Source organism: Pelobates fuscus, chromosome 5 (genome assembly GCF_036172605.1).
Source record: "Pelobates fuscus isolate aPelFus1 chromosome 5, aPelFus1.pri, whole genome shotgun sequence".
NCBI lineage: Eukaryota > Metazoa > Chordata > Amphibia > Anura > Pelobatidae > Pelobates > Pelobates fuscus.
This window is the reverse complement of record NC_086321.1, coordinates 55,786,350-55,801,788: the sequence shown is the minus strand read 5'-3', so window position 1 is coordinate 55,801,788 and position 15,439 is coordinate 55,786,350. Positions and strand designations below refer to the sequence as shown.

The window sequence follows — 15,439 nt, the reverse complement described above, 5'->3', positions numbered from 1 at the left end:
TCTGCTGACGTGCTAGCCTGATCCAATCACAGTGCTTCCCCATAGGATTGGCTGAGACTGAAAAGGAGGCAGATAAGGGGCAAAGCCAGCATGATTCAAACAGCCCTGGCCAATCAGCATCTCTTCATAGAGATGAATTGAATCAATGAATCTCTATGAGGAAAGTTCAGTGTCTGCATGCAGAGGGAGGAGATGCATTTTAGGCAGCCATGACCTAGGAAGGATCTCTAACAGCCATCTGAGGAGTGGCCAGTGAAGTTATCACTAGGCTGTAATGTAAACACTGCATTTTCTCTGAAAAGATCGTGTCTACAGCAAAAAGCCTGAAGGTAATGATTCTACTCAACAGAACAAATTCAATAAACTGTAGTTGTTCTGGTGACTATAGTGTCCCTTTAAGCTTGTTACTTTAGTAATTTGTGACAATATAACAGTATGTTCTTTTAATATATTCTCTTCAGATTATACAACTGTATTCCATGGTTTTTTTTTCTACATTCATTTCTGGGTTTTGTGGTAACCAACTGGGAAGGCTACCCTGGGTAGCTGTTTCTTATAAGTTAAATTTACTTTTTTGTTATATTCACCAAGCACTTGTTTTGATGTAAGGGGGTGAATGTTTTGGTTTTTGTGTTGTATATAAAATAAAAAAAAATGAGCTAGTGCAAAATGTTAGTGACACTAAATAATAATAAACAATTCTCTAACATTTTGTGTTAACTCATTGTACTATGTCTTTGTTTGTAACTGGATTTTGTGTTTGGTTTTACAGCTTTTTACTATTTTGCCTTGTTTAAGAACTATATTAATTTCTGCTTTCTATATAAAATGCAGCATTTCTTTTTCCAAATCAGCAATCAATAAAGTCTTTAGGAGACAAGGCACTAATCACAGTCCTCGTGCCTGCTGGCTTGCAAGTTGCTACCTGTACACCTGCATATTGTATTGTTAGTCACTCTTGTACACATGCATACTGCCAAGTGCCCATATGCTGCTGCCTGTGGTCCTGTTTGCCGCTGGTAGCTATGAGCTGCTTCATGTGCTCCTGTTTGTCGTTAGTAGCTATGTGCTGATGCTTGTGGTCCTGTTTGCTGCTGTTTACCTGTATACTACTGCCTGCAGACCACAGTGCACTTGAGTCAGAGGCCTTAGTAGGGCGCTGGCTTTGGTCGGAGGCCTCGGTAGGGCGCTGGCTTTGGTCGGAGGCCTCGGTAGGGCGCTGGCTTTGGTCGGAGGCCTCGGTAGGGCGCTGGCTTTGGTCGGAGGCCTCGGTAGGGCGCTGGCTTTGGTCGGAGGCCTCGGTAGGGCGCTGGCTTTGGTCGGAGGCCTCGGTAGGGCGCTGGCTTTGGTCGGAGGCCTCGGTAGGGCGCTGGCTTTGGTCGGAGGCCTCGGTAGGGCGCTGGCTTTGGTCGGAGGCCTCGGTAGGGCGCTGGCTTTGGTCGGAGGCCTCGGTAGGGCGCTGGCTTTGGTCGGAGGCCTCGGTAGGGCGCTGGCTTTGGTCGGAGGCCTCGGTAGGGCGCTGGCTTTGGTCGGAGGCCTCGGTAGGGCGCTGGCTTTGGTCGGAGGCCTCGGTAGGGCGCTGGTCCGAGGCCTCGGTCAGGCTTTTGCTATCTGTTCTGCATTGTTTTTTCGTTCTGTTAATTTGAACTTTTGCATTCTTTGTCTTAATACCTTTAAGAAAACAGACCTTAATTGACTAATCATTGCAATACTATTAAATCATTACTGAAGCAGTCAAATTGTGGTCTATAGGATTGCTTTCTTCTTTCTTTCTTTCTTTTTTTTAAATTAACTAGCCACTGGTTGAACATAGGAGTGTTTACAGGACTTCTTTACTGAACAAATCCCCTTTTTAATTCACCTAGGGAGGCTGTATCGTGTTTTGCCGTACCCAGCACAGTTTCTCACGCTTTTAAAACAAAAAGAACTAAATTGTTAGCTGTTTGATAGCCTGAGGTGTACACAATGCAGACTTTCCCTTCCCTCCTGCACACACTGGGTTCTTGCAACTAGTTATATAAAGTAGTAGAATTTCACTACTTCTTTATTTACACGGATCTATCTGCTTTTCAAAGGGTTATGCTAGGTGGTTCTGCAGTTTTCAAATCCTCTTTCTGCAATTTTCCTGGCGGCTATATTCCTGACTGGGCTATGTATCTATCCCTTGCATTGCTGTCTCTAGTTTCACTGTGTTAGTAGTAGCTCATGATAAACAACCGCTGGGCCAACTTTCCATGTGAACTCAAGGCACAATTAAAGTCACAGTCTGTTCTTCTAAATCTTTTAAAGTCTTTACAGATTCATGCAAACAGTATGAAGGCCATAGGGACATTGCAGTATAAATAGCAATTCTGGGGAAAAGTTCTAAAAGTGGAGCATACAGTAGAGAAACTTCAGGTTTCCATAGTGATTGCTCACATATTTGAGAATTGCTAATGGTGATAAATTAAACTTTATACATAATCCCCCAAAGATAACGAGGTTTGCATAAACAGAAGACTCTCTAACAGGGTTTATTTACTAAAGGGAAAGGTGAATTAAAAATTTAAAGGAACACTCTATTTAGGTTGTTTTTATTTTTTACAATTTAGTATATATACCCCCAAACGCTGAGTGGCAGCCAGTGACAGCGTTTCTGCCCCCAATTATAAAACCAATGATTTCTCTTGAAATCAGCACTTTTATAAACTCATAGTTATGACATTCTGCATATGTAAAGCACCTCAGCAAGACTGCATGTTCCTTTAACCCCTTAAGGACCAAACTTCTGGAATAAAAGGGAATCATGACATGTCACACATGTCATGTGTCCTTAAGGGGTTAAGGTCAAACCAGCTGAACTGAAAGAAAAAAAAAATATCTGTCAGCTGGGATTTTACTGTGGCTGCTTAAATTTGAAATTCACTTTGAATTTTCTCTTGAGTATTATTATTATTATTATTATTGCAATTTATATAGCGCCAACAGATTCCGTAGCGCTTTACAATATTATGAGAAGGGATTTAACTATAGATAGGACAATTACAAATAAACTTACAGGAACAATAGGTTGAAGAGGACCCTGAGTAAAACATTAGTAACCATTTTAGTGTCTTCAAAGAGTCAAATGTCATTCAAACATTGCTCACTGTGACCAAAGGATGGGCAAGAGAGCTGTAGCAACAGGACCTTTGATGGGTCAAAGGTTTTGTGTTCAGTTCCTGTGTCTTTCACATTATAGAAATGTTGCATTAATTCAGAGAAACTGCTATGTTTACATAGCAGGGTTAATCCAATCTCTAGTGGCTGTCTTCCTGACAGCCGCTAGAGGCGCTTCTGCGACACTGGATGTGAAATTCGCATCCAACATGCAAAACGTCTATAGGAAAGCATTGAGAAATGCTTTCCTATGGATTGTTAGAATGTGCACGCGGCTCTTGACACGCATGCGCATTCCGCTGAACTCGGGAGCTGACATCAGTGGGGGAGGAGAGGTCACCAGCGCCGAGGGAGCCTGGCAATGGATTAAGGTAAGTGGCTGAAGGGGGACCCTGAGTGTCAGGAAAAAGAGTTTGTTTTCCTGACACTATAGTGATCTTTTTACTAAAATTGTACTTGAGCCTTTCTGAATAAAACGGCATATGATGCTGTAGTGATCTCTTTACATTTGCAATCATTTTAAACAGGACTTTTTGAAAAGAAAATGCACAAACACTTTAGGCAATTCTTAGAGTAATAAAATGAACTGCTTTAAATTTCATAAAAATATTTATTTGATTTTGACATTTTGGACTGATTTTATATTCAGTAACACGTGTCCACAAAGAACGTGTCATCAAACATGTGGTGTACAGTCAATCAACATGTTCCAAGCGATGCCACAAATTTCTCATGTACATCTGTTATCACGTTTGCCTTGGTTGGTAATGTCACCTTAACAAATGTTATCTTTGTCATCTGGTAATCACATGGAATGAGAAACACAATCATTTGAAGCTTAACTAATGAATCTTTAGTTCTGTGGGTAACAAGCCAGCGTTCCTTGTCTGTTTCCATTATGTTTGCTAATAATCTGTCATGCTTTGGTGTTTCAAAAATTCGGTATAACTGTATAGGATTCCTCCTTATTGCTACCTATTAAACTGAACAAAATTATAAACGCAACACTTTTGTTTTTGCCCCCATTTTTTCATGAGCTGAACTCAAAGATCTAAGACTTTTTTTGTGTACACAAAAGGCCTATTTCTCTCGGCAAAGGAGAAGTGCTCACGAACACAGATTTAGACAGATTTGTGAACAATATTTGAGAGAAATCGGCCTTTTGTGAACGTAGAAAAAGTCTTAGATCTTTGAGTTCAGCTCACGAAAAATGGGGGCAAAAACAAAAGTGTTGCGTTTCTAATTTTGTACAGTGTATATTGTAGTTTATGTAATGTAATTTACATGGGCCCCCAATGCCGAAGTCTACAGTCTTTCAAGCTGACCACTATTAATCTTGATTGAGTGCAATTTAAGAAACATAGTAAAGTTGCATTTCTATTAATGTGTAAGTGAAATTATGACTCGATACATCAATTTTTGGGCTACCTTGTTCATATCTCTTGAAAACATAAATAAAAGAGAAACTTCAGGCATGGGCTCCAATGTGGTTTGTAGGAAGGCTGTCTGTATATGAGCAAGCAAAGTATGGCAGTGGGACTTCAGTTCAGGGCATGTCCACCAGATATAAATCAAGGTCCTCACATCTGTCTTCCATTTCTAGCAGATGTTGGGCAGTTTGGATATATGCGTGCCAATTTAGCAAGTACCATCTATAAAGAATTTTTCTTTGGGATTCAAGATTGGCCACAAATTACATTTAACCCTTTTGGAGTTTTCCCAATCTTCTTGTAGGAACCTTTTTGGTCAATTCTTGATGCCAAGCTGTTAAATGTGCTGACACGTAGCCATTTACCAAATTGTAACAAATAGAAAAAACACTTTCTCATTGTTGAAGACATATCTACAAAGCGACTAAGGATTTGGGGTGGGACATGACCAGTATTGCTTTTGTTGATGGATAAAGGAAATTTAATTTGTTAGTAGGAGAATGCATGTTATAGAAAAAGTGGAGAAGAGTTAGACTTCTCAATAACCTTACTTTATGTTCAAAGATCTGTGCCTCTGGGAAGTATGGGAACTGTAGTGTCCATATTCAGATCTGGTATGTAGTTAAAATTGACAGAGCCTCCCCTTTATATTTCTCTCCATAAAGAAGGATGACGTTTTGTCAATCTAGAGTTTCTCTTTTTGTTGAGCCATAGTGTGAGGCTTGAAAAGTATGAACTATGTTGGTATAATTTTGCTGTTGTGTTACGGAGCTTCACTCCCTTGATGCCATTCGACTCGGCGCTTAGGTCACTCCCCCCCATAAAAAGATTTTAAGTTTGCACAAAACTCACAGAATACGTGACTCATTTACAAGTTATAAACACAATTGTAGTAAAAATAAAAAACGACCAAACAGCTTTCATTGCTTTGAATGTGCTTTATGGTTTGTTTGTTTTTTGCTTGTTTTTTTTTTTTTTTTTTTTTTTTTTTAAAAAACCTTTAACATTTGTTTACAAAAGTGTATTTTTCTCTAGAAAACTTATGCCCTCACGAATGTTAATTTGTAGGTTTAATAATTCGTTTGTAAAACCTTCATTAGTTTTTAAAATTCATGCTTACTAGACAAGCGAGAGGATTACTAAGACTTACGGTTGCTGTTTCCTATTAAATCTTCAAAAAAGCAAAAGGCAGGTCTGGAGTTTTGGTTCCTGGGCAGATAAAAGGAGTGCTTATGTCCGCTCTGTTTATCAGAGTTCCCCATGGTAAGAATCAAAGGACTTCATTTTTCATTCATTTAAAAAAGAACATATGAATGCAAGATACTCTTCAATCTGTCAGATTGATAAACTCAAACATGAGGCTAATCAAGGCCATGTATTTATTGTATTTAAGTGAATTTGATGGCATTAAATGGGTTATTCCAAGCATCATCCTGCTGTAATGGTTATGATGCCAGGAGTCCCTATTGGCTGGTAATGGGGCAAACTGTTTTTCTCCCTTACCTGGGTCCCTGCTAGGCTCCATTGGATTCTTTATAGGCGGTGACATGCATATAGCTTCTATAGAGCTGCAGAAGCCAGATGCCCAGGGCTAGATGTCTCATTGGGATCCTGTTTTGCTGCTCTAGGTGGACCGTAATAGGCACATAATTGACATTAGCCATCCTGGACTCTTTTGTACCTTGTAAATGTCTTTTTACATATTTGGAGCAAAAACAAAATTTTAGCTAAATGGTAATTTTTTTTTCTAATTTATTTGTCATAAATATCTTGTGTTTAAAAAGTTCCAGAATTAAAATATTTAGCTAAATCTGACTTTTCTCACTGTAATGGTCTTTGTCCTGCAGCCTAGAAGAACTAATGGAGATCTCCTCTGTGGCATCTGCGTCGTCTGGAGCTGGAAGCAGCCGATCCCAAGAAATCGAAGAATTGGAACGGTTTATTGACAGCTATGTTCTAGAATACCAAGTTCAGGGGCTGCTGACGGACAAAACTGAAGGCGATGGGGAGAGTGATAAGACCCAATCGAACGTTTCACAGGTAAGGAACTTTAGTCAAATCATGAAAATTAGCAAATTTTAATAGTTCGCGACTTAAAGACAAGGGGGCAAATATTATGCCTTTTCAGTTCTTTCCATTCTTTTTGGCAGCAATGAAAAATAAAATTTAAATACAAAAAATGTAAATGTTTAATTATGAAAGTTAAATTACATGAGATGACGCTACCAATTGGGGAGCAGCCTAGGATCTCCAAACCAATGTCCTCTTTCTTTGTGCACTCAAACAGTCCAATAAAGGGTTCAACAATAAAGAAACAGTCCAATAAAGGGTTCAACAATAAAGAAACAGTCCAATAAAGGGTTCAACTTGAAAAAAAAAACACTGGTTGGAAAGATTGAAAAACAATAATTTTAGGTATATTCAAAACATATATGATTGGGGGATCACTCTGAAAAAGAAAAAGTACAGAAACCCATGACTGTTAAAGGAACACTATATGTACATGTATTCCTGACCCTATAGTGCAAAACCCTTCATTTAGGCGGCTCTCCCCCCAAAGTTAATAAAACTCACCGTATGTCCAGCGCCACGCCTTTGGTGACCTCATCAGAATTGCCGATTTTTAGCCAATCCAATGCTTTCCCATGTTTTGGCCAATCAGCACCTCCTCATAGAGATGCATTGCATATCTGTTTCATATTTTTAGTATTTAACCCCTTAACGACACTTGAAGGAAAATTTCAGTCAAGGCAGACCTACCCGAAAGGACGCTTGACGGAAAATTTCCGTCATTTACTAAAGTTAACCAGTTGTGGCGATCATGGGGTTAACTGTTGCTGGGTGCCTCGGCGTTCGAGGAAGGCCAGCAACAGCCAATAGCGCTGTCCCAGCACATGTTATCGATGTGATAGCCAGTCACAGCGATCACAGTGCTGCTGGGACTTCTGATCCGCTTCCGTGTGTGTGTCTCTCTGTCTGTCTCAAAGTGGACAGAGATGGATCGTGTGCAACTTTGTGTCCCTGATAGACACAAAAGTGTTATAAAGTAGCAAAAACCCCTTTACTCATCCCTGATAGAAAATTTACCAGGGATTAACCCCTTTGATCACTGACACAGTGCTTTACTGTGATCAGTTTTTTTTTCTTTCAATACTCAGGGGTCAACTTTATTTATGTTTGTAACCCTCAGGGGTTAAATATATTTAATTTACTATTTGTTTTACTTTTATGTATGTTATTTATGTTTGTTAGCTGAGGTGGGGGAAATTGGGGAATCTAGCATTAGGGTGGGTAGCTTGGAAGTTGAAAAGGGTTAGAAAGTTTGTAAAAAGTGGGAAAAAATATAACAAGTTTAGAAAAGTATAAAAAAGGGAAAAAAGAGGGGAAAAAAACAAGTTTCTATTTTTTATTTTAAGTCAAAAGAATTTCTGCTTTGCTAGGTGTAAGCACTGTGTTTAGCGGTGATCTGGTTTCTGTTTTTACCTGCAGGGGTAACATTTTTTTTAAAAAAATTTTTTTAACCCTCAAGGGTTTATTGAATTTCTTGTTTTATTCGGTTTAAATAAGTTAGTTAGTTGGGGTGGGTGGAAGCTAGGGGGGAAATTGGGGAATCTAGTGTTAGAGTAGCTAGGGATTAAAAGTTTTAGAAAGTTTAAAAAAAAAAGAGAAAAAGTGTAAAAAAAAAGTTCAGAATTTTTTTTTTTATTTAGTGAAAGTTAATTGTAAGCTTTCACCATGCTTAGAAGGTTTAGTGCCAAGGAGGCATTTACTATATTAGAGGCCAACTCTGAGGTAAACGACACTGCCTCAGAGAGTGCAGCGGGTGACTATGTGCCAGACACAGATGAAGAAAGTGATGATTCCTCTGGCACTGCTCCTGGTGCTGATAACTGGGTGCCCCCTAACAATTTTGGACCCGACATCCCTGTGTTCACTGCCACTCCTGGTATTCAGGCAGACGTGACCAGCTATAGCTCCCAGGATTTTATGGAGCTGTTCCTTGGGGATGAATTTTTAGGGCAGATTGTTACACAGACCAATCTTTAGGCAGCGCAGTATCTGACACAAAATGCAGCAAGTCACCTTGGCACAAAATGGAGCTGGTACCTCACAAGTGTGCCATAATTAAAACCGTTCTGGGCACTAACCATGCTATTGGGCATTATAAAAAAAGCCCAGCATTCGAATGTACTGGTCCAAAAACCCAGTATGCAATACCCCCATTTTCTCCCAGACAATGAGTAGGCCCAGATATGAATAAATACTGCGGTTTTTGCACTTCAATGATAATTCGAAGTGCCACCCCAGAGATCATCCGCAATATGATCAGCTATTTAAAATCTGCCCGCTAATTAGCCTTTTGAACAAAGAATTTGGCACAATTTATACTCCCCCCAAAAATATATGTATAGACGAGTTCCTCATGAAGTACAAGGGTAGACAGGTGTTCAAGCAATACATCCCAGCCAAAAGATCCCGTATGGCATCAAGCTATACAAGTTATGTGAAAGTGACCGTGGGTATTCTGAGGTCTGCTTTATATAAATATATACTTTTGTATAGCAATTTTGTTTTCTGTGACGGCTATTAAACTTACAAGTCAAACATACCCGCTTCTAAAATTGTTTCACATTAACATTTTATATTACTCCTTGTGTTTTGTGATCTGTAACTTTCAAAATAAGCCGAAATCCTACACATATTGTGCACTTTTTAAATCAAGACACATAAATTCATTTATTTTAAATTACTTTTCCCAAGTTGGACATATTATGCACACACTATTATTGCCAAAACTGGGGAAAAAGTTTTTAAAATAAAAAAAAGGTTATTTTTATTTTTTAATAATACATTAGATTTTATACATGTATGTCATATCAAATTAAATTAAATGCCATTTTGTCCTTTAAAAAACGGTATATAATATGTGTTGATGCAATAAATGAGAGAGATGCAAATTGCAGTTGAACACAAACAGCAAAAATGCAAAAAATAGATTGTGTCCTTAAGGGTATGTCCAGCTTCTAAAGCTGCGTCCTTTAGGGGTTAAAAGTTCTGCATTTCTGCAGAAGGTGAAAAGCGTAAAGAAGTCTCAGTATCTTGTAATAAAATATCCCTACCTTATAATGAGATATATGTACTGTCCCCTCTATCATACAACATGTAAATGGCGGTACTTAGACCTTTCGTGCTACCGGGTCCGTCTGCTGTTAAGCTAAGCAGTTATTTGTTGGTAAGAATATTATGATTATTATTTACATTGTGTAAAACAAGGCCTTCTTGTATTTTTTTTCTGTTATAATACACAATGTTGTTAATTAGAAAATAATGCTATTGAGTGGTTCTGGAAACCTCTTAAACCACACGAGTGAAGGTGGATGTCTCCAGGACTCAGGGATGGCATTAAGTTCTTACAGATATTTTTTTTTAAATGATTATTCATCTTTTATGTAACTTAAGGGCAGAGTGAACTGGGACTGCAGCCTAGCACATATCCCTCCCAGCGGTGAGAAGGGAGCAAGACCTAGTGAAGGGGGTGTTTGTACTCCCTGGCAGCTGGAATCCAATAGAACAGACAAACGCTAGCATCCAGCTGCCATGGAACAAAAACTAATTCAAACATGATTTAACGGGGTAGGAGGGTAGTCTGAGCCATTAGCGTAGGTCTGCGCTACGCTGAGTAATACACAAGCATATTCTTCTATTTGAGCCATTCGACTGATACAGTGATTGGCTAGCTCTGTGATTCCTGGACTGATTACTACATAACAGATGAATACTCTACTGTCCTAGTGGTCATGATCCTGATCTCTCAAAGTGACTTCAAAGGTCAGGTTCTGCTGCTTCTCATACTCTATACATCCAGAACACGGCTTCCTAACCCGTTAACTCTGTTCCACCTAGTTGTCTCTCAAAAGTCCCCCGTTTTGTTATTTCTCTGTGATTCTATGTTTCCCCTGCCAGACAGCTAATATGGGGAGATGCCTCCAGGATACCTGGACAAGGAGCGTAATGCATGATACCCTGAGAAACTCTGCACTACCTCTGTCTCACACACTATGCATATTGGCAGAGTTCCTGCAATGGAACACTTGGCATAGTTCCTTTTTGATTTTAGTTGTGACTTCAGCAGCATTGTGGACTGGCTAAAGCAATATGTGACTAAAGCAATCTAATTATGGCAGAGGATCGTGGGTAATGTAGGTGTGTAAGCGTTATAGAAAGTAGTTGGGAAGTCACTGTAGCTTTAGTTACATATAAATGAAGACCAAATAATACTTAATTTTGTGTTAGAATCGAAAACATTCCAGTTTCAAAACGAGACATCAAATTTGGAAAATAAATCTCCTCTGTGTGCATTTTAATGACTTTTTCTAGTAAACCATTACCCCAGTTACCTTTAAAACAGGTTCACTATAGGGTCAGGAACACAAACACGTATCCCTGATCCTATAGTGCTAAAGTCACCATTTAGGTGGCTTGTCCCCCCTTAGCCCCCCTATAAAAGTAGAAAACTCATCTAATTTCCAGCGCTGCGCTGGTCTGCCAATGCTTTCCCGCAGGGAAAGTATTGGATTGGCTAAAATCTGCACTGGGGCGAGTCCAAATGCCGTTTTGGCCAATCAGGACCTCCTCATAGAGATGCATTGAATCAGTGCATCTCTACGAGGAAAATTCAACGTCTCCATTCAGAGCGTGGTGACGCTGAACGGCAGGGCTACCTACTGTGCAGCACTGAGCCAGGAAGCCCCTCCAGTGGCCATCTGAGGAGTGGCCACTGGAAGGTGTCCCTAGGGGCAATGTTCTCTGAAAAGGCTGTGTTCGCATGAAAATGCCTGTAGTGAGCTATTATACTCACCAGAACTACATTAAGCTGTAATTGTTCTGGTGACCATAGTGTCCCTTTAATCTTTTAATAAGCAGTAGGGCAATTGACTTAAAGGCACACTATTAACCAAAACAACTTTAGCTTAGTGAAGCAGTTTTGGTGTATTTACATGTAAACTGTTTAAGTTACAGCCAGGGGAGCTGTGGCTAGGTCTTCATGGACAGAAAGAAAAGTGATTTAACTCCTAAATAGCAGAGAATTGAGCAGTGAGACTGTAGGGCAGGCTTCCCCAAACTCCGGCCCTCCAGATGTTGCTGAACTACAACTCCCATGGTTCTATGAAGGAAATAGATAGGCTGAGAATCATGGGAGATGTAGTTCAGCAACATCTGGAGGGCCGTAGTTTTGGAAAGCCTGCTGTAGGTGCATAATCTCTACACCAAAACTGCTTCTTTAAGCTAAAGTTGTTTTGGTAACTTTAGTGTTCCTCTAATATAAGTTGAAGCAAGTAGTCAACACTCTATGCATTCCAAATTGGGTCTCTTGTTATTCATTAAAAAGCAGATTGTGCACATTGTAAACAAAATAATAACTTTTTACACTTGGAAATGTTATCAAATTTCCTTGAATTTGTTATAACGTTTATACACAGATTGGCTTTCTATACATTCCAGTAAGAGTATTGAATAAATTCATCAGGGCAATGTTTCTAGTTTATTCAAAATCTGGAATGTACTTCACATTTCCAAATATTCACTCTTCAGGGAATAGTCTAGTTTTGTGCTTTATCTTTTTAAATCAATTCAGAGGTTGAATAAAGGATTTGATTCTGAATGGGGCAACCTATGGGCGCATTTGGCATTTATCGTCATAACCAGTGAGTCTCTTGAACGCACCCTACGTCAAGAGTGTGCGTGATGTAGTTGTAGTGGTGAAAGGGTTAAAGTTCACTATTTGTCTGCACTAGACTGTAAATAATGATAAAATCCCACTTAACCATAATACTATAACTATTACTATTTTAACGCTGCCACCACCAAGACAATTTATAAATGGGGTGCCTTAGTCCCCCAGGTAACTTAATAATAAAAACCCACCATGTACAACTTAGCATAATACCTATGCAATTGCAAAGCACTCATTAATTAGTCTCTTCAGGTAACGTGATTCTTTACCAAACAAAGGCAGAACTTAATAAAGGAATATTTATTATGAGCAAAAAAATAGTCACAGTGCATACAAAAAATAGATGATAAACAAATTATTTTCACCAACTACAGATAAAAACAAAAGGGATACAATAACAGAAGTCTTAATCACCTACTCAGGTTCTCAAAGTAAAACTTCTGCCCAGGGGATCTCTGGCAAGGAAGACGGTGACACACTTAATTAGATTTTGGCCCCAAGCAAGTACAATACACACTTCAGTATCATTAGATATATACCCTGGAGATAAGGCATACCTATAATAACTATAAGTGACCACCCCCTTGTGTTCCAGACCAACATCAATCCAAATTGAAACATTTGGTTTTATCTCCTCTCATGTACTTGCCACAGAAATAATAATTGTATCTATGAATTTACCATTTTTCATTCCATAGATATGACACACTCCGTACTTGTGACCCAATATAGTGAACATCACACTCCCTTCCACTGTAGTTAAGTTACACAAATCATGTTTAGGCTTGATTAGAAGATTGTGCTTGTCCCATTCTATATATAATACAAATAAGGCTTAATTATTAATAGGTGGGTAAGTATTAATGTTTCTTTTGGATATTATACTGGAACACAAGGCTACTGGCCATTAACATATCAAAGAGGGAATATAGACAAATGGCAAATTAGAGTTAGTTTATATTTAAACCAGACTTCCAGGCCACTTATGTGTGACTTCTCACATCTTACAGAGTAGCTCTGTTGGGGTCCCAGCTTCAAAGATGAATTTAGGCTGTAAACCTTCTGCAACCTTACCGTGACAGTATGCACTGGGAGATGCTCTCTGTAGATGTTTTTTGTTGTGCAAACAAGTTTTTGTATTGTTTCTTGCTCTTGATACAATCTATATCTGTGCTTGCAGTGGGCAGTGGAATGTACCGACCAGTTGGATGTCAGCAAAACTTCGCCAAAAAAGAGAGGAACGTCCTGCAATCACAGTCCAGCGCAGGTAATGCCTAACAGAAGTATAAACTTTGCAATATTTACCTACATTCAGCCTTCTTTTCAATGATAGGCATTTGTGCAACATAACTTAAATACTTTAACATAAGCACAGCATTGGAAAACCATGTCAGTCTGCCAATGGACATACATTTCTCAAAAAATGTGCTGGCTGCGTGAAATGAGTCAGTTTTTATAGTCCTGCAGTGCACAAGACCCATAACTCAGGTTTCTAGTCTCAAAGCAGAGACGCTACAGGAGGTCATATCTACTATCACATGCGCTGTTATTGAGCATGAAGTGCTCACATCAAAGAAACTGCAGTTAATTTTGTTTTTAATTGATTTTTATTACAAAATGTTGTTACACGTTTAAATACAAAGACAGTACATTTTTTCTTTTTTTATACAAATGTAATAATAATTTAAGTACAAGCTTAATATAAATCGTGCTATTCAGCTATTATTACATTTTAGTATGCATTAATTACATATAATTGGACATTACACAAACATTACATACATGTACATTAATAGTGAATTTTCTCTTGATCGAGGGATAAAAAAAAAAAAAGAGGAGAGAGGGCTGACCTATGTTTCCAAAGACTTTCCTTAGATTAGCGGTTGGTACATTATAAAGTATTCATTAGTCTTATTGAATCATCTCAGAAACCAGTAGATCTGTGTCTTTTATTGCCGGGAGTTGGAATATATTTTTCCATAAGTAGTTGGGGACCACTTTGGTGTTTTTTGTAGTTTGTGTTTTATCAGACACCAATCAGGCTTAAACGGCTGTCCTTTGCTATAGTTAACTTTACTGCTGTCAGCATGTGTAGTAATACATTTTTTTTTGTTTTGTTTTTGTTTTAATGCTAGGTATACTAAGATGTAAAAGCATCAGATCTGGTCTTAGGGGTTTTGTACGTTTTAAGATTTTATTTAATTTTACACCGACATCTTGCCATAATTCTTTGATAATCGGACACTCCCACCAAATATAGAGAAAATCTGCCACCTTTGCCCCGCAACTCCAGCAATCGGAGGATTGAGTAGGGAAGATTTTATTCATTTTTTGGGGGGACTAAATGCCATCTGTTTAGAATCTTATTGTTGCTAATTTAGATTTAGACAATGAAGATTTGTATTTAGAGTTTGAATTGAGTTATACCAATCTTTATGAGAAATTTGGATACCCAAATCTCTGCTCCATTTCGGTAATACTGGCGGATAGGATTTCTTTTCCATTTTATATAATAAAAAATTGGATTTTGAAATTATTTTCTAGTATCCTTAGTGTTAATGATTTGTTCAAAATATTTAAATATTCCTGCTCATTAGGAAATCTTAGATTTTTCATTATATATGATCTGACCTTTAGATAATCGAAAAAATTGTTATTTGTGAACCCTGGTGTTAATTTTAAGTCTAGAAGAGTTCTGAATGTTTTCTGATTTTCCCCACCCCTTCCTGTCAAGGCCGCACTTTGACTGACCGACGCATAGAGTAATTGACAGACGCATACACTCATTCACAGACACACACTCTCATATACACTGACAAACAATGACATACACACACACACTCACTGATTTGACACACTGATAGACAGACTATTACTCGGACACTCACTGACAGACGCACACTCTCACTGACAGACGCATGCACTGACAGACGCGCACACACACACATTTCCCCCAAAATTTATTATTTTAATTATTATTATTATTTAATTTTATTTTAAATCCACCCAGCCTCCCTGGTGTCATATTCCGGCTCCCGGCATCGTTAAGGAAGCTGAGCAGGAAGAGCTCACATGAGAATGCTCCCTCGCCGCCAGCTGCCTGCCCCCAGGACACGAGGCAAGCAAGGGATCTGCC

At 38.7% G+C, this 15,439-nt stretch overlaps 1 protein-coding gene across 4 annotated transcripts in view; it reads left to right on the top strand.

Annotated features, from left to right (window-relative positions):
- CTIF (cap binding complex dependent translation initiation factor) overlaps positions 1–15,439 on the top strand; it is a 225,112-nt gene that overhangs the window by 37,471 nt on the left and 172,202 nt on the right. For 3 of the 4 annotated variants that reach the window (XR_010090873.1, XM_063453862.1, XM_063453861.1), the window contains exons 2-3: positions 6,416–6,608; positions 13,484–13,570. Coding sequence is in view for 3 of the 4 variants with exons in the window: in XM_063453862.1 (XP_063309932.1) it covers positions 6,429–6,608; positions 13,484–13,570 (267 nt within the window). In the remaining variant the exon portion in view is untranslated. Of the gene's footprint in view, positions 1–5,755; positions 5,832–6,415; positions 6,609–13,483; positions 13,571–15,439 lie in introns of those variants that run through there. The other variant, XM_063453863.1, reaches the window with a different exon arrangement.